The sequence below is a fragment of the Adiantum capillus-veneris genome, chromosome 26, assembly GCF_014529385.1.
Source record: "Adiantum capillus-veneris isolate H3 chromosome 26, ASM1452938v2, whole genome shotgun sequence".
NCBI lineage: Eukaryota > Viridiplantae > Streptophyta > Polypodiopsida > Polypodiales > Pteridaceae > Adiantum > Adiantum capillus-veneris.
The window spans coordinates 109540570-109564435 of NC_140956.1; the positions used below are offsets into that span (position 1 = coordinate 109540570).

Here is a 23866-nt window from a genome sequence, read left to right on the forward strand (position 1 = left end):
GCCCTATAGAATGAACTACAAACTCACTATAGATGCATCTATACACATTGACCTAGCCCACACTCACGTGCATGCTACATTCCATAATATGTATTTTCTTCTTAGTAATCAAAATGGGTATGGTGACTAAATGTTGACCAATCATTTTTTTTCATTCTAGCCCTAATCACATATGATCCCAAACTAACTTTGAAGCAAGAAAAATCTTAAATGTAGTATGAAAAAAGTAAAGGGTGACTCGTTTATATAGAGGAAATTATTTCCAACCTTAAGCGTATTTGATCTAGTATGAAAAAAATCGTGTCCATCTATCATTCAATGCACTAGCTGAGGAAAATTAGATGGAAGAGCTACCTCCACACCAATTTTGCAATAAGAAGTTGCATAGTTTCATCATGGTTTTGATCATTGCTAAAAATTCCCTCTCTTGCATAATTGAGCTTTGCACAACAAGCATCTACACATAAGACTTGAAAAGTGAGTGTAGTTTCACATGCAAGTGGGTGCAATTACCTTTATTATCACACCAAACCAAAGCTACCAAAGTTCATACAGTGGATGGTTCAATTGTAGCTCATCTCATGATTTTACTCTGTGTTAATATTGCTCAAGAGCATGCTGATACTATGTGAGGGCATGAGGCTCAGTCCATTAATGTAAGGGCTACTATTGTTTCAACTGTCTGTTAAGTATGGAGCTTCGTTTACCCCTTGTAACTTTTAGTCTCAAAAACGCACATTTGTAAGACCCCCGTTATGAGGAGAAGCCATCCTACGTGAAAAAAATCACTTGCCGAAAAACCAAATCGCCGGAATACTCCCTTTTTTGTCACCATATTATGGTCGAACAACGACAGAAAGGTGTTTGAAAAACGGTCAGTCGGTTGGTTGGTAGTCAATGGCCGGTGGCCGGTGGGTGGGCCAATGGCCGATTTTTAGGCGGACTTGTTTTCTCAAGGACGGCCACACATGGACGCATGGGAGAATTCAACTCAAATTTGTCTACACGAGCAGTTACACATGACTACCTCTCATGAAAGAGAAGAGCCCTTTTGGCCTATAAAAGGAGGCCTCTACACAATGTCTTTTGTGAAGTTAATGAAACAAAGTGTATGTGAGGTGGTGAGAGTGAAACAAGACGGGAGCTCCATTAAAGCTATAATCCCTTTGTACTAGTTTGAAGTACTAAAGCCATTGAATGGCTGCTTTCCCGTGGACATAACCCACATTGGATGAACCACGTATATCGTTTGTGCTCTCTCTCTCTCTCTCTCTCTCTCTCTCTCTCTCTCTCTTATGTGAAAATTCTCTCTCCATTAAGTAAACTATTCTAATATCTACTTAGCTATGTCCTATTTCCTAACACCACCTATATGATCTATCAGAGTGACTACTTTAAGCGCAACTATTCATAAAGTGCATTGGTTGCTGCAACGTAAGAAGGGTGAAATGGATGAACAATGACCTAGTAATTTGTACATTATGTTTAAATTCTTCAAGAACTCTCCACGAAATTAATAGATTTTTCTTTTTTTGCAATCATTGGTATGGTTGTAGGGGCTAGTAAGCCTCGACAATCTTGGAAAAATAAATACATTTCAAAAATCCAAAGATGAAAAATTGAATGGTGTATGAATAGGGCAATAAAAGATTATTAGGTAATCTAACGTTAGGAGGTTTAATAAATTAGATAGTCAAAAGCCTTTATTTTTTAATTTGGTTTCCCTTTTCTTTTAATGAATCTTTCACTAGGATTTCCTTGAGACACAATTTATTTTCCTAGGAGTCATTACAAGAATAAACAGAAAGAATTTAAAGATATAGATACATGTGCGTGTTTGGAGGGGGGGGGGCTATATATGTATGTGTGTGTATGTGTATGTGTATATATGTTTATGTATTATATGTATATATGTATCTATCCTTGATATATGTATATGTTCGTGTATGTGTATGGGTATGGGTATGTATATATGTGTATGTGTATGTATATGGTTAGTGATATCATCTTAGAGATGCATCAGCTTTCATATGAATGTTTTTAGCTACTCTCTACAACTGTAGTTCTGGGCTCTTCCCCTTGTATATGATCCTTTCAATGGGTTTTCCTAGCTTTGAGGTTTCCCACTAGTGAATTAATCAATAGACTTACAAAAAAAAGTATGTGTACGTTTGTGTGCGCGCGCACGCATGCCCGCACGTGCGAGTGGGTGTGCGTTTGCGTGTGCGTGCATAAATCCAGCTTTCTTCATGCTAGCACTCAGGACTTTGATGCTTTATGAGCATATCATTTCTAAGGAGCAGGTTAGAATCTTTTCAGCAATGATACAAGAAGAGCTACTTCCAAGATAAGTTTTCCATCTCCCATACACCGTCAATGGTTTGATTGCAAATACATTTACTACATGCTCATAAGAACCAATATTCCAGATTCACAGGTCTTCCCGGGTCCAAAGTCACAGAAAAAAGTTACTTTGTCAGTTCCAGCATATGTCAACCTTTTCAGTCACTGCTTTCCCACATTTACAAACAGAACTGGAACCCAAATTTGTGCCACTCCCAAAGTTACAGCCATTTCTCCAACTGCTCTTAAATTTACCGAAGGAGCTGGACTCCTAACCCACCATGCATCAGAGACTTGAATTAGCAAAACCATCAGACCTCAAACAGAGGTGAGGTTGCATGAACAGAAATTAACTATGAACAGCATCAATTTAATCTACAAGCCAAATTAGCTTGGAAGATCTATCATACAATTTGCCCCTTATCTGTTGTTTCCTTACATACAATTGTCACACATATGTGTGCAAAAAAATGGATTTTTTGTATCCTGCATCTTTGAACTAGCCTTTAGCCTCCCCATAACCTTGCATGATAGAACCCTTGCCATATACCAAAGGAGGCCCTCTCTAAACGGATACATGAGACTATATACACATGTAGAGTGATTACATATATGTTACATGATTATGTACACTTACGTCAGTTTGTTCGCACAGATACACAAACTGCATCATGGCACCTGTCAGGTTTGCGATGATGTACAACGACAGGATTTCCTGTCTCATCAAGATCAACTAGTGCAGTGTCCCCAGCCAGATAATTTTCTGCCAGCAAAGCTTCACTTACCTTGTCTTCGACCAGCTGAATTATTGCTCTGCGAAGCGGGCGTGCACCATAAGTTCGATCATAGCCTTGATCACAAATAAGTTTAACCATAGCTTCAGAAATCTCTAAGCCAACTCCCAGCTTTGACAGTCTTTCTTCAGTCTCCTTGATCATTATTTCAACAATTTCACGAACCTGTACCGAAAATAAATATCAGACATGTCTCTGTCATCCATAAAGACAATACTGAGCACCATTGAAGCACTTACATCCGATTTCTCCAGAGACCGAAACACTACCACATCATCAAGCCTGTTCAGTAACTCGGGTCGAAAATAAGATTTTAGTTCTTCCATGACCAGCTCACGCAATGCACCATACTTTCCTCCATCTGTCTGATCTGTGAATGTAAAACCTATTCTGTTACTCTGGCCCTTCGCAATTGCTGTTGAGCCAATATTAGACGTCATGACAAGGAGAGTATTTTTGAATGAGACTTTCCGACCCTGTAGGAATCAAAAGCAAAGTTGAAGAAAGAGCTTAATGTTTGCAAAACAACGATCTCCATGTCTCTGGAGGCGAACTCTAAAGCCAGAACATTAAATACAGTTAAAAGCTGTGTCCAACAAACAAATGTGCAAGAGAGACACCAAGAACCCTCCCAACTGAACTCTAAAGAAGGAATACGGATGGGTCTGACTGAAACAATCTAGGAGACATTCTCTGATTGTTAAGAATCCACTCCAGTTACTGAAAGTGGCTGCTGAAAACCGCAGAATTGAGTGCACTCAACTAAGGCAGAACCGACCAGCGACGGAAAATTGGCAGAGCAGGAATAGGAGCCCCCAGACGCACAAGCAGGCAACATCAAACAAACATAGACAAAAACACACAAAAATAAACAAAGGAAAACAGAACATGAGGACGAGAGAAGGAGAAAGGCAGGAGGTGAGAGGAGAGAGGACACCACTGTCAAAGAAAACCATAGGCTTCTGGCACACTATTCAATGCCTCTTCGACCCCTACTACCACAAACTCGTCACTAGCTTACACACCAAATTCATAAATAAGTCTAGCTTTGATACTAAAATCTGGGTCAACCAAACCAAATACAGCCTCCACTATTCAGTGATAAAAACGGACAAATAAAAAGCAAAATGGATGACCTCCAGTAACCATAGAACAAACCTTCAAGCAGGTCAAAACTGGAAGTCAAAGATCTGTCTCACTTTCTCCTAAGACTCACGAATCAGAACAACAAATTTGTCAGTATTGCACACCACTATGGAAGACTGAAGCTATCTCCATACAAGCCTTACATTGGCTTCTATCCCTACACGAACTCAAATCCCTCAAGCACAAACCAACTTCATACCCTAACCACATCACCCAAACTGTGAATCATGAAATGTGCAAAAAACAAGATAATTGCAAAAAAATGCGAATTAGGACTATCATGTACCTGAGAGTCAGTCAGATGCCCATCTTCAAAAACTTGTAGAAGAATGTTAAATACATCAGGATGCGCTTTTTCAATTTCATCCAATAATATGACAGTGAATGGTCGCCTTCGTACAGCTTCAGTAAGAGTTCCACCATCGCCATAACCAACATAGCCTGGTGGGGACCCAATCAGCTTACTGACAGTATGCCTCTCCATATACTCACTCATATCTAACCTGACCATGGCTGACTCCTGGAATGCAGAAGCTCACACATCAAACAAAATCTGAAAACCCAGTCTAGAGAAAAAGGACACCCAACTAAGTAAAAAGTTGAAGGGGCACTTACAGAACCGAAATAATGTTCAGCCAATGCTTTGGTGAGTTCAGTCTTCCCCACTCCTGTAGGTCCACAAAACAGCATTGCAGCAATAGGACGATTTGGATCCTTAAGGCCCACACGCGCTCTTCGAACAGCCTGTGCAATTGCACTCACTGCATCATTCTGCCCAACAACCCGGCCTCGAAGCACCTCCTCAAGATTTATGAGCTTATTTTGCTCATCAATGGTCAATTGTTCAATTGGAATACCAGACCACATGGAAGCTACAGATGCAATTTCAGCAGCATCAACTACAACTGGCCTGCATTCCAGAGTTGAACTGAGTTAAATCCCTTCTCAGAAACAGACGAGGTCAAATGAGTCTCACATTGATTGTTTCAACAGTTTAAAAAAGGTTACCCATTCTCAAATTCATCACTGTTAAGCAGACTTCGCAAGTTGAGAGACGTAGCATCTTGGGCTTCAGAGAGTCCTGTCTCTACAATCTCTGAAGCTGAATCCCTACTGCCAGAAGACAATTCTGGTACGACACTTACCTGAGGAACAAGGACCTGGTAAGAAAACACAATCAATAAAATGCTAGAAAAACAATCCATAACCTTAACCACACAAAAAATATCATTTTCTTTTAATTGCTGAAATAAAGGGACACAAGCATTGGCATGAAAGTACAATTCAAACCTTTTCCAAAAGAAATGAACATAACAAGAGAGCAGAGTGCTAAAGGTGAAGGAGGCAAGCATAAGGTCAAGAGTGGAAAGGTACGTGAAGTGAGGAGCTAGGTCAAAGTAATCGCAAGCTCTGAGGCTCTGGCTGAACCAATTCAGGTCTATAACTGAGAATGATTCGGACATCTATTCGTTACATTGTTTAATGAGCAACTTTGGCTAGCGAATTGTGATGCCATGTGTGTAGGATGGATCCTAGAGAAGCATAAACAAAAAACCTTCACACGAAAATACGTCAATAACGAGCAATCTTCCATAATAGGCAGCACAAAGCACGCCCATAGTTTGTGGATGTGATCAGTCATAAATGCTGAACTCTTTGGCTTACTGCATTATAATGACAGCTATCTCATAAGGGTCATTTGATGATATAGCTGCTCCAAGTGACGACAATCTCCAACGCAACAATATAAGGCGCTAATATGCCCCAAACACATCATGAGTACACGTATATTGGTTGATTCAAACCATTCCAAAGATGCGCCAACTTAACCACGTCCTCTCTATTAGGTAAACCCCCCTTAAAATAGCTCACCTATCATTAGAAACTATGTTAAAGAAGTAGGAAGTCCTCTTTACCATCTTTATTGAAATCGTACGAGACAAGGTAGGAAAGTCATCAAGCATCAAAAAAACCACATAGTAAAAAGAAGTCTATGCTATCTGCACCACCCGCTACTGTCACAAATGCGGGCACCACGTGCCAATAGAAAAGAACAGACTGAACAGACTTTTAGCACTTCAATAACAACTGTTCAATAACAACTGAACTGAGAGAGAGAGAGAGAGAGAGAGAGAGAGAGAGAGAGAGACGACACGCGACACAGAGTGGCGAAATTCCACCCCAGAGAGTATTGGCCCCAAACCTTGGTGCCCCTTTCGGTATTTCTTTATATTACTGCTGATTCGCAAAGTACAACAACCGGGGAGCACCTCCTCTGCAATCTGCGCGCTGAAGAGTGCCAGAGAGGGCCCCCAAGGCTCATATTTAAAGGCCCAAAGCTTAAAAGCATCAAATATGAAAAGCTGACTCCAAAAAATCACTTTCCTAAAATTTCGGGATTTCCCTAAAAATCCGCCGCGAATTCCGGGACGTCCGTACAGGTGCCACATCATCATATTTTGATGTGCAAAGTCTTTTCAGTGTGTTCTGCTTTATTTTTAATGCCTATATGCCACTTGGGACCCCATCGGACGGGATCCCCATAAGTTGGTAGGACTTCTTCTTCTGTTGCTTGTTCTTCTTAGGGTTTCTAGAATTAGGGTTTGCAGGTTTTAGGGTTAGGGTTTCCAGAATTAGGGTTCAGCAGTTAGGGTTTCTGGCAGAAATTAGGGTTTGCAGGTTTTAGGGTTAGGGTTTCCAAAATTAGGGTTTCAGCAATTAGGGTTACCACGTCCTCACTCTGTGACACTTCTTCTACTGCTTCTTAGGGTTTAGGCCCCTCGGCCGGCATCTGTAAGTTGGCTCCATTCTTTAGGCTTTGACACGTCAGCAGTTTGTTACATCTCCCCTTCTTGAAAGAGAGTAATCGTCCGCGATTACAGCATATCTGCAAAACAACTCAAGTTAGCTCAAAAATTTCCGAGGGACATTCCGAGGGACAATCAATTTGCTCTTTTCATGAAGGAGTTAGCTTCTCCTTTCGGCTGTTTTGATCAAGGAGTTAGCTTCTCCTTTCGGCTGTTTTGATCAAGGAGTTAGCTTCTCCTTTCCGCTCTTTTGATCAAGGAGTTAGCTTCTCCTTCGGCTGTTTTGATCAAGGAGTTAGCTTCTCCTTTCGTCCAGATTGGACTCTTGATATTCCGGCGTAGTAAAATTAGCCATCACACCCAGACCGTACTGATCTTCCACGGGTGTCTTGATGCACTAAAATTACATACCCAGGCAATCTCATCCAATTAGGAATATTCAGTAATTGACACATCACAATGCAACACAAATGCTCACATATGCATGTTACAAAACACAACAAACAGCGCCGCTGAGCACTCCTCCGAGACAAACGGTCTGCGGTATGAAGCTACTCAACGACTACCTCGTCACTCCCCCCGCAAATAACCTAAGAAGGTCCGGGCCATGAGCTCAGAGGACTGTACAACCAAATGCTCCCCAGACTGCAGTCTGCGTCGCTCGGAGGTTCAAGCATACAACGAAACGCTCCCCAGGCATCGGCCTGCGTCGTTTCGAGGTTCAAACAATATCAAGATAGTATTTCTCACTCCTCCACTCGGGAGTAAAAATCACCAATCATTGAAACCAGTATCAAACCAGAGTCAAACAATTCAAATCGGCACCAAAACAGGTTCAAACAGATATCATCCATTTCAAACAAATTCCAAACAAGATCACCAAACAAGATCAAACAGAACTTAAACTTAAAAAGCAATCTCGACATCAATCGAGCTTGAAAAGTCGACTGACTTTCCATCCTGAAACCTGCACCAAAAATTAGGGTTAGGTTTCTTCCATAAGGTCGTAGCCGAGCACAACATGGTCCATCAGCTCTTGGACAGACAATGTTTCTTTGGCGGCGATGGTAGTCCCAAGAGATAGCAATCACACTGAACCTCCAAGGTCATCTGCTCGTGAAGAGACATCTACTGAGAGATGTCGAGAAATTTCAATTTATAATCTGCTAGGGTTTCCATGGCAAGCATTTTAGGATACCCCACTCTGCCAGAAGTTGCACTCCGAAGGAAGATGTCACAAACCATATAACTTCGGGCAAAAAAATTTCTTGAAAGCTTGCCAAGTACTTGGAGTATGCTGCTTGGTAGCTGTAGACGTCAACATCTGCATGGCACTGCTTCTCGAATCAAATTCCAATAGCTCTGTCTGCTCTTTTGTAGGACCGGTATGCTTTTAGAAAAGCACTCGCCTCATGCTCTGATACCACTGTCACAAATGCGGGCACCACGTGCCAATAGAAAAGAACAGACTGAACAGACTTTTAGCACTTCAATAACAACTGTTCAATAACAACTGAACTGAGAGAGAGAGAGAGAGAGAGAGAGAGAGACGACACGCGACACGGAGTGGCGAAATTCCACCCCAGAGAGTATTGGCCCCACACCTTGGTGCCCCTTTCGGTATTTCTTTATATTACTGCTGATTCGCAAAGTACAACAACCGGGGAGCACCTCCTCTGCAATCTGCGCGCTGAAGAGTGCCAGAGAGGGCCCCCAAGGCTCATATTTAAAGGCCCAAAGCTTAAAAGCATCAAATATGAAAAGCTGACTCCAAAAAATCACTTTCCTAAAATTTCGGGATTTCCCTAAAAATCCGCCGCGAATTCCGGGACGTCCGTACAGGTGCCACATCATCATATTTTGATGTGCAAAGTCTTTTCAGTGTGTTCTGCTTTATTTTTAATGCCTATATGCCACTTGGGACCCCATCGGACGGGATCCCCATAAGTTGGTAGGACTTCTTCTTCTGTTGCTTGTTCTTCTTAGGGTTTCTAGAATTAGGGTTTGCAGGTTTTAGGGTTAGGGTTTCCAAAATTAGGGTTCAGCAGTTAGGGTTTCTGGCAGAAATTAGGGTTTGCAGGTTTTAGGGTTAGGGTTTCCAGAATTAGGATTTTAGCAATTAGGGTTACCACGTCCTCACTCTGTGACACTTCTTCTACTGCTTCTTAGGGTTTAGGCCCCTCGGCCGGCATCTGTAAGTTGGCTCCATTCTTTAGGCTTTGACACGTCAGCAGTTTGTTACAGCTACTATATGGTCATTGACACCTCCCTTGAAGCTACTACATTCATGCACATACTCTACCTACATGGGTACCCCTGGAAGAAAAAAAAAACACCCCTTCCCACCTTTTTATTCTCTACTTTTCAAGTTCTTTCTTTGTTTCTGCTCTTGCTTTCTATCATTTTGATTTCCACTTCACCTTCATTGTGTCATTCATGCTTCTTATTTCTTTCTATTTTTCTTGGTTGCTTGTATTTTATGTGTGGGGTTTTGGGGATGGATTAGCATGTAGATGCTATTTTGAGATCTTTTGCTATTGTTGTTCTAGTTCCGTTATGTTTTAGAGAACTCACTATGCAACCACCTCTTGTTGACAACCACCTTGCCAATACAGTACTCCCTCAAAAAAAAAGGTAGCCCGATTGTGTAAAACGCAATCTGCTCCACCGAGCTGTAATCTCCAAAAGTAGAGACAAGTAGATACAGAGCAATTTCTTTGGTTGTACTCTATATGATTCAAGTGTACCGGTGCAACACACTAACAGATTGGACCATGGAGAGATTAAGTCCAACTCAAAGTTTCATCTAGAGTGCAACCCACCATTGCATGGCGTTGCATTTGAAAAAACACTTAGATCAGTTTAGTGTCACGTGCACATCTAACCCTATGAGTACGTGGACAAGCTACTTCATGACTAGGGTTCGGTTCAACTAGCTTAGGAAGTGTTCTGGTACTTTTGTGAGTCTGTTCGCAAACCGTGCATGTCCAGACACTAAGAGTAGATGCATATCCTCTGGTTGCACATAGCATGATCATCAGATTACAGTCAGAACCCATCAGGAGCATTTTTACAGTGCACACACCTATTTTCCCTATTTTAGCCATTTTTCACTTATTATTAATAAGTGACTTTTGTTAAGAAACAATTTAGCCAAGCAAGCATAAGAAACCCTAACGCTAGCATTTCTTGCAGAAGAGGCAGCAGGAACCCAACGTTCAACAGGCAAGACCTCCCCTAGCAACAAAACCTAGCGTTTTCAGCCAAAGAACAAGCCAATGTTTTCAGCTTTGCAGATCAGCCCAACGTTTTGCATTTGCAGTAGCCTGGCGACAACAGGACACATCAGATCACTAGCGTTTTTCCAACAGTTCACAGATCAGCCCTAGCGTTTTTGCATCAGGCAGTCAACCTAGCGGTTTGCAAATTCTCCGTGACGGACCAGCAGTTAGACCAGCGTTTTCAGTTTTCAGCACTTAGATTCCGCAACGGAAGTCCCAAACCTCGCAAATCTCACCTTCCCGTAGCAGATCCTCGCCGCACGGTCAGATCCACCAAAGTTTGCAGATTCAGCCCGGAAAACGCAGATTTCAACATCTTTTAATACGTCGTCGTTGCATTTCGTCATCGCCGTCGTCATCAACATAGAGTCAGAATTCAGCAGATAAAGATTTGCAGATTTCAGCCATTAGCGTTTTCAGATTTCGTCGTCGTCAACATCGTCGGCAAGTCCAAAGCATTGTAGAGATCTGTGCAATCAATTGTAGACCGCTCTCGCCATAGAGAGTGGGGCCTTCGGAGGAGGGTTTGACAACATTCTCGTGTCGTATTCTACTCTCTCTATCTCTCAGTCTCAGCACTCTGTCACAACTCTGTGACGTGGCTGGCCCCCCCCCCCCCCCCCCCCCCCCCAACAGGCCTGCTATACGTCATGGCTGGCTGATGTAGTGAAGTGGCAGGCAATGTACGGCAGAGTGGGCAGCAACGTACAAAATCAGGCAGACAGCCACGTGGCACTGTGTACGGACTGCAACGGCAGATTTCGTCATGCTTTTGGCTACGCGGTGCGTGAGAAAATAAAGCTACGCAATGGGCCTCGCTTTATTTTACGCAAGATAACCATAGAGAGAGAGTTTTGAAAGTTGCTTTATTTTTGTAAGCCTATCTTAGAGGCAGTTTTTATGGACAGCTTTTGAAACTTTTGGCAATGCTTTTAGCATCCCTTGTAAACTCTTTAAAAGAGTCTTTGGGCTCTCACTTCTCAGAGCATTTGGACGCAAAGTCTGAGAGTGAGTCCCGAAGACTCGCATTGTACTTTGAGTTGCAAATCCATACAAAAAGAAATACCGAAAGGGGCGCCAGTCTTTGGGGCCAATATCTCTAGGCATAGAACTCCGCCGGGCTAGTGTCGAATCAATTGTGAACTGTGAACTGTTTTGAAGTGAATATTTGTGGTGTCGAGGGTAGATTCTCGACTTGGAGTGTCCAAGTCTGTTTCAGTGGTATCAAAGCACGGCCGATTTCTCTTCTACAGGAAATCTGATCCCTTTTTTTTTCCACGGCACTTATGGCTTCAAGCAGAGATCGGTCGACTTCCTCTGCATCCGAAGATGCGGGAAAGATCACAACGAAGATTCACGCGAGTATGGCCCGCCTCGGCCTACTCAGGCAGAGCGTCAAGAGATGGAGCATTCGACAATTGATTGGCGACGCAACAAAGATGATGCTTAATTTTGCGAAGGACCCGAAATTTGCGCTAGTACCACAAGAACAACGCCGTGGTCGACTATCGGGCGAGGAAAGCGACATTGACCACAGAGAAGGGTAGAACCATTGTACTCAATGTAAAACTTAAGCGCGAGTCTGTCCCTATTGTATCAGCTTCGACCATTTCCAAATTAATGAAATCCAATCTGTTAGTTTACTCGATCTTTTTGAAAGAGTTGAGTGATGAGGACAGGACATATATGTCTGAACTTGATAAAGAACGCCAAGATTTTCTCTACTCTCATGCCGATTGCTTCTCAGAGGGCCTGCCAAGCGAGTTACCACCCGCTCGTCCTGAAGATCATACCATTGATCTGATACCTTGAAGCACACCATCAAACCGGCCACCTTATCGTGTGAGCCGAGCCCAGAACGAAGAAATTATGAACCAAGTGAAAGACCTCTTGGAAAAGGGTCTTGTTCAGCCTAGTACTTCACCATATTGCTCTCCAGTGTTGTTGGTTTTGAAGAAAGACGGATCTTGGAGAATGTGCATCGATTATAGAGCTCTCAACAAAATCACCATCAAGAACAGATTTTCGATTTCTAGGGTCAATGATATACTCGACAGATTACAGGGATCCTCATGCTTTAGCAGGATCAATTTGAAGAGTGGATATCATCAGATCCGAATCACGCGGGGAGACGTCTACAAGACAGCCTTTCGAACGACTTTTGGGTTATTTGAGTTTTTGGTGATGCCTTTTGGCCTAACCAATGCTCCTGCGACATTTCACCGGATGATGGACAGGAATTTTCGAGAGTATAGACTATTTGTTGGCACTTTCTTTGACGATATCATTGTTTTCTCCAAGGATGAGACAGAACATAGAGTACATCTGCTTCAAGTCTTTCACGCATTACGAGATCACAAGTTGGTGATTAATGCGAAGAAAAGTGAATTTTTCCTACCAGAGATACACTTTTTGGGACACTGTCTCAACAACGGGACTGCAGATGGATCCGGCCAAGATAGAGACTATCCGTGATTGGCCCAATTTGAAGAATGTCCATGAAGTTAGAAGCTTCTTGGAATTGTGTTCGTACTACATGCGGTTCATTCGAAAGTTTGCAGAGGTTGCTTCCCCTTTGCATATCTTGACACAGAAAGGAGTCCCTTTCTCGTGGGGACCCGCAGAGGTGACTGCCTTTCAGACTTTGAAAGAGAAATTGACTACGGGACCAATTTTGACTTTGTCGGACTTCCAAAAGTCATTTGAAGTATATTGTGATGTTTGTGGTCGTAGTCTGGGTGCGGTCTTAATGCAAGAAGCCCATGTCATTGCTTACGAGAGCCGATTGTTCTCAAGACCGGAATTTTACAACACATATTTATGAGAAAGAGCTTTTGGCGGTTATCCATGCTCTTACTCGGTGGCGGCATTACCTACTCGGAGTGGATTTTATTGTCTTTACAGACCATCAGAGTTTACGCTACTTCTTGTCACAGAAATAGCTATCGAAAAAGCAGATGCGGTGGGCGAACATCTTGTCACAGTTTCACTTTCAGATTGTCGATGTGTAGGGACAGAAGAATTTGGTGGCAAATGCTTTGTCTCGGAAACCGTTGGTTCTGGCTATTTCCGTGATACATCGTAGGAGCTTCGAAGATATGGTCGATCAGTATGCCACAGATACAGATTTTGCAGACATTTTTACACGGATACGGGATGGGGAGACAGTAGCGGGATATTCCATTCGGGATGGCTACTTGATGAAGAAGACCATGTTGTGCGTTCCACAGCCGTTGAGGGAAAAGGTTATGACTAATTGCCACTGTCCACCTTTTGCGGGTCACGACTCACCGCAGCATTGCTACCACCTTGAAAGGGATAGAGAGATACTTCTTTTGGCCAAGACTCAAGAAGGATGTGGACGAGTTTGTGCGCAGTTGCTTGGTATGCCAGAAGGTCAAGTTGACAGGCATAAAGCACAGGGATTGTTACAGCCTTTGCCCATACCCACCAGCCCCTGGGAAAGTATTGCAATGGATTTCATTTTTGATCTCCCGAGAACACAGAGTGGTCATGATGGTATCTGGACTATTATTGACAGATTTAGCAAGCAAGCTCATTTCATTCCAGCAAAGAAAACAGTCAAGCCGGATCATTTAGCGAGATTGTTTGTGCCCAGATTTTCAGATTACATGGCATGCCCGAGATTTACGAGTTTGTTGTTGAAGGCAATTTGAGAGAACATTGGCACGCGGTTGCAGTTCTCGTCATCTTTCCACCTGTAGACTGACGAGCAATCTGAGATTGCCAATTAAGTGGTTTTAGATTTATTGAAGTCTTATATCTCGAATTAAAAGACTCAATGAGAAAAGTATCTACCTTTGCTGGAATTTGCCTACAACAACACGATACACTCTCCGACGGGGAAGGCGCCATTTGAGATTATTGAAGGTGCTGCGAAGGTTCCACCCTTCCTAAGCACGAAAGATAAGATTTTTGAAGCCGATGAGTACACGCGCAACTTGGACACGGCTTTTTCCAAGGTCCGCGAGGCTTTGCAGAAATCTCAAGAAAGACAGAAAAAGAAAGCAAATCGTCATCCTTGCGATTTGAAATTGAAGGAGGATGATTGGGTGCTCTTACGTTTTGAGAAGGCACGCCTGAGAAAGAAGAAGGGAAAGGAGAGGCTTTTTCCAAAGCTTAGTATGCGATACTACGGACCTTTCCCGATCTCCAAAAAGATCAACGATGCCTCCTTCCAACTGAAACTGCTTGACACTTGGAGGATTCACAATGCATTTCATGTGAGTCTCTTGAAACCTTTTAAAGGTGCCCGAAGATGGAGAGCCTGATGAGCAACGCGAAGTGGAAGAAAACGAGGAGATCCTTATTCCTGAACAGATTTTGGCACATAAGGACAGAAAGAATAAGGGTAAAGTAAGAAGGCGTTTCTTGGTTAAATTCAAGAACTATCCTGCATTGGATGCAAAGTAAATGGAGGAGGACCTAGTAGATACTCCTCAGATTGTGAAACTTTACCTTGAAGCTTTTGGTTTAGCATAGTCTACTCCAAATGAAACCCCGAAATTCAGCTTGGCCGAAGATCTGGTGCAATGGGTTTGCACAAGAGGGAAGTTACTCCACTCCTTTGTCAACAGATGCCTCGATTTTTAAATACTAGTCACTAATGTCTCTTTGAGCTTCAGGGATACTAAGAGCTGACAGTATTCTGTTGTATGACTTTATGAAATAGAATTCCGGATGATATGAAATTGATTTGTTCTTGACGTGTTTAAGTGCAAGAACTGATAGACGAAATGACTGCAGCATTTTGATCTGAATGATCTCGATAGACATGGTTGCAATAGGCATTAGTCAATCGGGCATCAATGAGGTCCTGAGTGGACAGTTTTTGAAGCTTTTGGGCTCTGCTTTTAGCATCCCTTGTAAACTCTTTAAAAGAGTCTTTCGGCTCTCACTTCTCAAAGCATCTGGGCGCAGTCTAAGAGTGAGTCCCAAAGACTCGCATTGTACTTTGAGTTGCAGATTAATACAAAAAAGAAATACCGAAAGGGGTGCCAGTCTTTGGGGCCAATATCTCTAGGCATGGAACTCCGTCGGGCCAATGTCGAATCAATTGTGAACTGTGAACTATGAACTGTTTTGAAGTGAATATTTGTGGTGTCGCGGTACATTCTTGACTTGGAGTGTCCAAGTCTGTTTCACTCTCTCATTAAAGGAACTGAAGGCTCTCCCTTCGCAAGTAAAAGGAACCTTGAGCACAGTTCGGAGCACTCATCTTGAGCAAAGTTCAAGATTCAATTCCGCAGCACCTTACATTTAGACTCCTCTAAAAGAGGCCAATGCGGAAGATTACCAAAAATTGTTAAAGGAACTCGACATCAAAGAGCATTCCTAGAATCTTGGATACCAAGAAAAGTGAAGAATTTGACGATGGAACTGTTAACGTTTAGGCATCTCAAGTGAACTACCCAGTGTGAACCCAATATTTATTTTGGCTTTTAGGGATTTATTTCACTTATTTGTCAAAGTTTGGGTAGGGCAATTTACTAAGGTTTCTATATAAGAAACCCTCAGCCCCCATTGTATTATCATCTGTTATCTCATTACCTTGGTTGATTGGTTCAATGCATCTCTCTCTCTCTCTCTCTCTCTCTCTCTCTCTCTCTCTCTCTCTCTCTCTCTCTCTCTCTCTCTCTCTCTCTCTCTCTCTCTCTCTCTCTCTCTATATATATATATATATATATATATATCTCCATCCGACAACGACCGATGAGAGATTTCATCTGAACCCACAAACCCCCCCCCACCCCCTATTTCCTTTCTCCTTAGTGTTTTTTAGTTCTTTGTAACTCTGTAATTTCCGTACTCAGACATGGTATCAGATTCACCAATTGTAACTTTTTGGTCTCATAGGTCATTTTGGCCTTTTGAAGACGTTAATATAACATTTCATTTCTCTCTCCCCCCCGTGTCTTCTCACCTTGGTCTGCACGCTTCTGCATCGCCGACTTTGACATGGTATCAAAGCATGAAGGTTAGCCAACGATAGCCTTGGTGAAGGAGTGGTTCTTGGAGGAGAGGAGAAGAAACGGCTCGGAGCATTCCTGCCATCGTATCATCGCTTGCATTTGCTTGTAAATCAGCGAGGGGAGCCCCCTGCAGAAACACACTCTGTGCTTGATTAACGCAGCTTATAATTGGCCAATTATAAGCAACCTCACCACCCTGCAACTCGTGGAGTGCGAAGGCAACGGCGATCACTTCTTGCAAGCCTGCCTGGGCGGAAGTTTGATGGGGTGCTGGACAATGAGCGAAGGGATGCAGGAGGGGCTGTGTGGGACCACTTCTCTGCGTTACCTCAACCTATGTTACCTCAGATTGAAAAGAATCAAGAAAAGGAGACTCTCAGTCTCTTCTTTTCCAAAGCATGACACACATGATTTGGATGATAATGACAAGCATGACGAATTGCATGATAATGATAAGCATGATGCATTGCATGATCAGGATAAGCATGCCGAAATGATTGATAATGATAAGCATCATGATTTGCATGATCAAGATGTGATTATTCACGAGCATGATGATTTGCATGATCAAGATGTGATTATTCACGAGCATGATGATTTGCAAGATAAAGATGTGATTGTTCACAAGGATGATGGTTTAGTTGATGCTCTTCTAGTGAAGCTAATCTCAATGCAGATTCGATCAATCACGAAGAATCGATCTTGTCTCTCGAGTCGAGTTCCAAAGAACCCCCACAAGAAGTATTATGTGTTCGAATGATTAGTCACCACGAATTGTTTGAGTGTTTCATTCGTGATGCTTTCCTGTATTTTAGTCACCGTCCTTGTCCTTATGTGATCCCTTTTCATAGGCATGCCATCTTATGTCACAAAATGGTGACATGGCAAACCCTAACACACATAGACACATTGCCAATATGGGGTAGCAGAATCGGTGAGCAGGGCAGGCCAGTGAAATGCAGAAATTCTGTACACCTGCTAATGTGGCAACCCGCGATTTGCGACGTGATTTGTGGCAGTTCTGGCAGCAGCAATGCTTTATTTCACTTAAGGCAACAAGAGAGAGAAGCTTTCTGCTTTATTAAAGCTTGAGAGAGAAAGAAAGAGTCTTTGCTTTAGTTTTCCAAAGCTTTTGATTTCAGCTTTTGGGGGCTCTACTTTTGGCATCCCATGTAATCTTTAAATAAGTGGGTTGGCCTCTCACAATTCAGAGCATCTGGACGCAGAGTCTGAGTGTGAGCGTCTGCCCGCGCTCTTGTACTCTTTAAATTCGTGGACAGGGCCTCATAACTCAGAGCATCTAGACGTAGAGTTTGAGTGTGAGCATCTGCCCGCACTCTTGTACTTTGAACTCAGATTAATACAAAAAGAAATACCGAAAGGGGCGCCAGTCTTTGGGGCCAATAACTCTAGGCACGGAACTCCGTCGGGCCAATGTCGAATAAATTGTGAACTGTGAACTGTTTTGAAGTGGTTATTTGGGTGCTATCGCGGTAGATTCTTGACTTGGAGTGTATAAGTCTGTTATATATTGCACGATGAACAAGATTCACTCATGAATGAGCATGAATGTATGCGGATTACTCATGAAAAGAAGAAATGTTTGCATTCAAGAAATTCACATTCCATGACTCTTCCTTGGCATGACACAGTATCCGAAAGAGCACAAGAAGGATTGAGCATCAAGCATCAGCATGTCCATTGTGATTTGCCACAGTTGATTGATTTAGATCAGAAAGGCAAGTTTCAACCCCATTGTTTGCGTGTGTTTGATGAACGGTTTGGCACTCCATCTCTATGTTCATCTACATTGCATGCACAGTCTTTAAAAAGACTAGAATTTTTCTAGTCACTTACACATGGAATGGGTATGTTCATGTTTTTGTGTTGAAAGTGGTTTCACGAGTTTTCATCCTCAGAGATTCTTGAAGAAGGTGGACGCATGACTATAGACGAAGTTGAAGCATTGAAGGAGCCACAAATGACTGTCGCTTTCGGCACGGCCCAAAGAAGCAAGCGTTGCAAGCCTTTATGAAGTTCAAGTATCACATGACCCACACATCAGAGTCGGCCCAGCGAAGAGTCCTTTCCAAGATTCCAAATGTTGTTGGCGATCTCCCTCGACGCCATACAGATCGGTACTAGTACCTTACTTTGAAAAGGAGGGGATGTCACGTGCACATCTAACCCTATGTGTACGTGGACAAGCTACTTCATGATATGGGTTCAATTCAATTAGTTTAGGAAGTGATCTGGCACTTTTGTGAGTCTGTTCGTAGACCGTGCATGTCCAGACACTTAGAGTAAATGCATATCCTTTGGTTGCACACAGCATGATCATTAGATTTTAATTAGAACCCATCAGGAGCATTTTTTCAGTGAATAGACCTATTTTCCTTATTTTAGCCAAATTTCACTTATTATTTTTTAGTGACTTTTGTTGGGAAACTGCGTAGGGCAATTTGAGTCAGGAAGTATATAAGAAACCCTAGCGCTAGCACTTTTTGGCAGAAGAGGCGACAAGGACCTGACATCCAACAGTCCACCTTCTCAAGCAAGACCCCCCCCGGCAAGAAGACTCAACGTTTTCAGCCATCACCAAGCCCTGGCATTTTTGCATTGCATATCAGCCCGACAACAACGAGACCAGCAGAAGCCTAGCGTTTTTACAGCAGACCCCAATTCAGCCCTAGCGTTTTTTATTTGCGTTTTGCAGATTCATCGCGACAAGATCATCAGAAGCATCAACATTTTCAATTTTCAGCAGTCTGACACCGCAGTAGAAGTCCCGAACCTTGCAGATCTCACCTTCCCGCAACAGTTTCTCGCCGCATAGTCAGATCAACAAGCGTTTACAGATTCAGCACGGAAAACGCAGATTTCAACATCTGCATTTTCAGCACATCGTCGTTGCATCGTCGTCATCGACATCGTCACCGACATAGAGTCAGAATTCGGCAGATAAAGATTTGCAGATTTCAGCCATTAGCATTTTCAGATTTCAGCCTGCCTCGTCATCGTCGACATCGTCAGCAAGTCCAAAGCATTGTAGAGATTTGTGCAATCAATAGTAGACCGCTCTTGCCATAGACAGTGGGGCCTTCAGAGGAGGGTTTGACAACATTCTGGTGTCGTATTCTTCTCTCTCTATCTCTCAGTCTCATGCACCTTCATTCACAGTGTTTATCCACTTTGTTTGTGTTCATTGCACTCTCTCACTAAAGGAACGGAAGGCTCTAAGTAAAAGGAACCCATGAGCACAGTTTGGAGCACTCATCTTGAGCAAAGTTCAACATTCCTTCCACTGCACCTTACAAGCTTGTCACAGGTGCGCCCACTACACAACCAAGGCCTCCGAGAATGCCACCTAGGGCCAACACTTGACACCACCAGGCATGAGATAACATTGTTGAAGCTAAAGACATACGGTTGTCCGTGTGTTTGGTCATCGTATGACTACATAAATTACTTTTACGTGAATCTAGGCTCCAATACCTATGTATGGCTCTAATACCTATGTAAGTTGACTTGCAATGGACTGCAACGGAGTTGCAGTTACAAGCATCGAGCTTTGTAGAAGACCATGGCTTTCCCAGTAAAGATTAAGCCAGCTTTGCTGCAGTAACAGTGCTGCCTACAAATCCACACACAAGCGAGGTGCCATCCACCGAGGTGGCAGCTGGTGGATCCTCAAACTTGACAGGCAGCTCCTCTAGACTATGTCAAGAAATCTGTGTACCTTAAGGGAATAAGTTGATGTTTATAACTTGCACAGCCTTCTATCAACTTGTCAAACTAATTGGGAACTTCTATTGGGACCATGACATTCTGAGATAGGTGTTGTCACACAACAGAAGACATGTAACGGACCAAATTTCCATTAATCACAACCTTGTCAGCGCTGTCAATCAAACAAACAATTTCAAAAGGGATTAAAACACCCACCGATTCCTGGAAAGCCTGGACTGCACGAATTTCTTGCCAGTATTCACTTGGGGACCTAGACAGAATTGCGACCTGATTTTCCTTCCGCCTCTTGTAAGCATTAATGCGAGCCCGGCTCCCTGCCTCATCAAGCAAGTCAATCGCTTTGTCAGGAAGAAATCGGTCTGCTATATATCTGGCTGACAGAGACACAGCTGCTTCTACAGCTTCAGCCGTTATTATACACTTGTGATGATTCTCATACTTGTCACGAAGACCCAACAAAATTTGGACAGTATCTTCCTGTAAACACAGCTAACATGAGTAACACCAAAACAAAAGAAAAGAATAATCTGCAACTAAACCAGTAATAGGTTCGCGAAAGACTACTACCTGACTAGGTTCGTCAACCATCACTGGCTGGAAGCGTCTTGCCAATGCCTTATCTTTCTCTATGTGCTTTCTATGTTCCACAACTGTCGTTGCTCCAATACACTACAATAGAAAAGGGAAAGGCAAGTTATCCCTACTGATGTGAATCATTTCTCTAAGAGTGATCAGCAATTCCAAACAACTACAAGAAATGTGCCAGCAATTGGCAAAATGTTACCGAGGGGTTAATCAAAACAAAATAGCGACAGCCATTTGCACGGTACAACCAACCTGTAGTTCACCCCTCGCTAGTGGCGGTTTCAGGAGATTAGCTATATCAAGACCTGCACCACCACTTCCACCCCTTCCCACCGAGCCAGAGCCAACTAGAGTGTGCACTTCATCAATCAGCAATATTACATTCCCTGCCACACTCAGCATATACATGAGAAGGGAGTTACATATATTTAATTTTACAAATATTTGATCAATGAACAAACACCTGACTTCTTCACTTCATCGATAAGATTTGTCACTCGTGACTCCAGCTCCCCCCTCTCCTTGGCTCCTGCAAGGAGAAGCCCCATATCCAAGGACATAACACGCTTCCCCTGAAACATGAAGCATCCATAAACAAGGCAAAGGTTGTGTCAGTTTGCGAAAACCATGTAAAGGACGAAAGAAAACAAAAGGGCACAGTGGGCATACAAGGAGGAATTCTGGCACATTAGAATCGACTATTCGCAAAGCCAAACCCTCCGCAATAGCCGTCTTTCCAACTCCAGGTTCTCCAAGGAGCATTGGATTGTTTTTAGTGCGTCGTGCTAGGATCTGTACCACTCTTTGAACTTCTTTGTCTCGACCAATGACAGGATCAACTTTGCCCTCACTTGCGCGGGCAGTAATATCAACACAAAAATCCACAAGAGCACCTTTCTCTGTGGGTCAAGCCTAAGTCTAAGCATATAAGCAGGAAATACAAATAAAGCATCTGACTGACAGTAAAAAACATACCTTTCCTGCCCACGGTACGCTTTGACATGGTCCCTGTGCCAGCAGCAGTTTTCTCCGGTACTGCCAGAGGAACAAAGGGAGTTCTTCCATCCTTGGCAAGCTCTCCCTGAAGTCTAGAAACAGCTTCTGTCTGAAGTTTTTCTCTTTTCAGACCCAGCCTAATAGCCGACAAAAAGACAAGACAGAAAATATACTTTACGAGCTCGTTTACAACTGTGATGACCAAAAATATTCCACAAATGCCCATACCTTTCCAGCACTCTTGATGCCGGGCCGTCTTCATCCACTGCAAAGAGAGCAAGAGCAATGTGCTCCGGAGCTATGTAGTTGTGGCCCATTGTCTTGGAGCTCTCCAAAGCGACCTCAAAGACACGTTTGCTACCTACCGAGAAGGGCACATCTGTAGCCGGTTTACTGTCGGGGACAGCACCACTCTCGTTTTGACCAGATAAAATCCTGGCAGCCTCCCGTGCTCTTTCGATCGTGACACCTGATCGCAAAAACCCTTCACTGGCCCGATCCTCCGCAATAAGGCCAAGCAGAAGTTGTTCTGTACCGACCTCTGCTTTCCCAAGAGCTTTAGCTTCTCTCTGGGCTAGCATTACAGTCTTGATCGCTCTCTCTGTGAAGCGCTCAAATACAGCGGATACAACAGGCCTAATGGAGCCTGCATGTATAACCTGACTATCAAGGAGGCGGGAAACTACTGCAAAGAAAGCCTCCGTATCTGATGGGGAGTTAGAGATGGCATCAACGGAACTAGAAGTTCTCAGGCCCTGATATCTTACAAGACAGAAGCGGTTCGCTGCTGCTCTACAAGAGAGGGGCACGCTGCCATGGCGCACACTAAAGAAATTAGCCCCTTTGTGGTGCCTCTTCGCTGCTGCTGCGGCACTCATGGAGGAAGCACCTCCACAGTAGGCCGCAGCTAGAGGCATCACCTCCATCGCAGTTCCTGTGAGCGAAACTGTCTAAGAGGAGGGAAATGCGAAGGAAGAAAGCGAAGTGGAGCAGAAGATCCCTTCCGGATCGGCGATGGCGTCCAAGAAAGGGGCGAGCAACGTATCTGGGTAGCGGGAGGGGAACGGGGCGTGTATGATAGGGGGTGGTAGAGGACGAGGAAGAGAGAGAAATAGGAGCGAGAGCGGGACTGTGTGTGCGCGCGCGCGTGTGCGTTCCCGTGCCTCCGGCAGGCCGCGTGTGAGAAAGGAAAGTCCACGCAGCAAGGAAGCAATTGCTGAGGAAGGAGACACAAGAGACGGGCACGCATTTGCTTGAGAAGTCCCTTCTCTTCGTGAGTTTGTGACCCCTTTAGCCTAGAACGTTATAAAATTTAGGCTACATTCATTGATCCTTTTCTGTTGCCTTTTGTCTCATGAAATGTCCATGCGGATAAATAAATACCTTGTGAAATCTATTGTACATCATAACAATGACCCCCTATTTAGACTCGTCGATGTGGCATAGAAAGGGGCTTCTATTGCCAACGCTACCTGTCATTGATGAAAGAGAGAAACGCTTCTAACATATCCACATTGGGTGAGTATGTGTCAAAGTCTTTTTGGGACTTTTACACGACTCTAAAGGGATAAAGAGGGAGCTAATTGCACCTTAGAATGATGTTGGAGAGTGGATGAATTGGACTATTCAAGAAAAAGTCTCATGTTGCGTTACCCCATGGGTGTTGGCCAGAGGTTATGATAGCCGTAAATTTGATTAATCGGTCATCATGTAGGTCTTTGGGTGGGGGAATTCCCCTGGAAGCACGGTTGGGCAAAGCCACTTTCGTACGCTCATTTGAGAGTGTTTGGTTGCCAAGTTTTTGTGCATATATGTAACTAGTGTGCCTTTTTGGTTTGAGTGTTAATGGTATGAATCAATGTAGTAGTTTTGAAATGAAGAAAACAAAACTAGAAGCTTGAGTATTAATGTACCTCATTTAATCTGTCAATGCAGCTTGATCCAAAGGCACCCCTTCTCAAAGTTGCTCCCAAGCCTCCACAACCTCACCACATCATTGAAAGTTGACAGTTAGGTGATGTATCAAGCAAAATTGTTTCAAGATTAGCACTTTCTACTATGCAAAGAGATGCAATATGTGCACGGGATGCTGTGCCCGCAAAGAAATGAAAAAACCATACATAATGTATGGCCGGGAGGTGGCACCATCCTCACCCAAATTTTATAAACCA

The 23866-nt window shown here is 43.4% G+C and overlaps 1 protein-coding gene across 2 annotated transcripts; it reads right to left on the bottom strand.

The window, feature by feature from the left end:
• Window positions 1–2692: 2692 nt before the first annotated feature.
• LOC147423994 (chaperone protein ClpD, chloroplastic-like) lies at window positions 2693–22943 on the bottom strand. Of its 2 annotated transcripts, none has more exons than XM_086502104.1 (12): window positions 21924–22943; window positions 21675–21832; window positions 21369–21598; window positions 21163–21271; window positions 20952–21085; window positions 20682–20783; window positions 20310–20591; window positions 5292–5428; window positions 4899–5193; window positions 4570–4803; window positions 3377–3613; window positions 2693–3302 (listed from the first exon to the last, which is right to left on the bottom strand). In XM_086502104.1, the coding sequence occupies exons 1-12, from the start codon at window positions 22619–22621 to the stop codon at window positions 2982–2984; spliced, it is 2937 nt and encodes a 978-aa protein (XP_086358230.1). In that variant the 5' UTR covers window positions 22622–22943; the 3' UTR covers window positions 2693–2981. The 2 variants fall into 2 exon arrangements, with proteins under 2 accessions (XP_086358230.1, XP_086358229.1); XM_086502103.1 differs by having other exon boundaries at window positions 5292–5443; window positions 21924–22942.
• Between the last annotated feature and the right edge of the window lie 923 nt (window positions 22944–23866).

Coding starts and splice junctions, on each gene's coding strand:
- LOC147423994 (XM_086502103.1), bottom strand. CDS start 22,621: ATGGAGGTGATGCCTCTAGCTGCGGCCTACTGTGGAGGTGCTTCCTCC. Junction 4,804..4,898: donor CTGAACATTATTTCGGTTCT/GTAAGTGCCCCT, acceptor TCTGCATTCCAG/GAGTCAGCCATGGTCAGGTT. Junction 3,614..4,569: donor GGCATCTGACTGACTCTCAG/GTACATGATAGT, acceptor TGATTCCTACAG/GGTCGGAAAGTCTCATTCAA.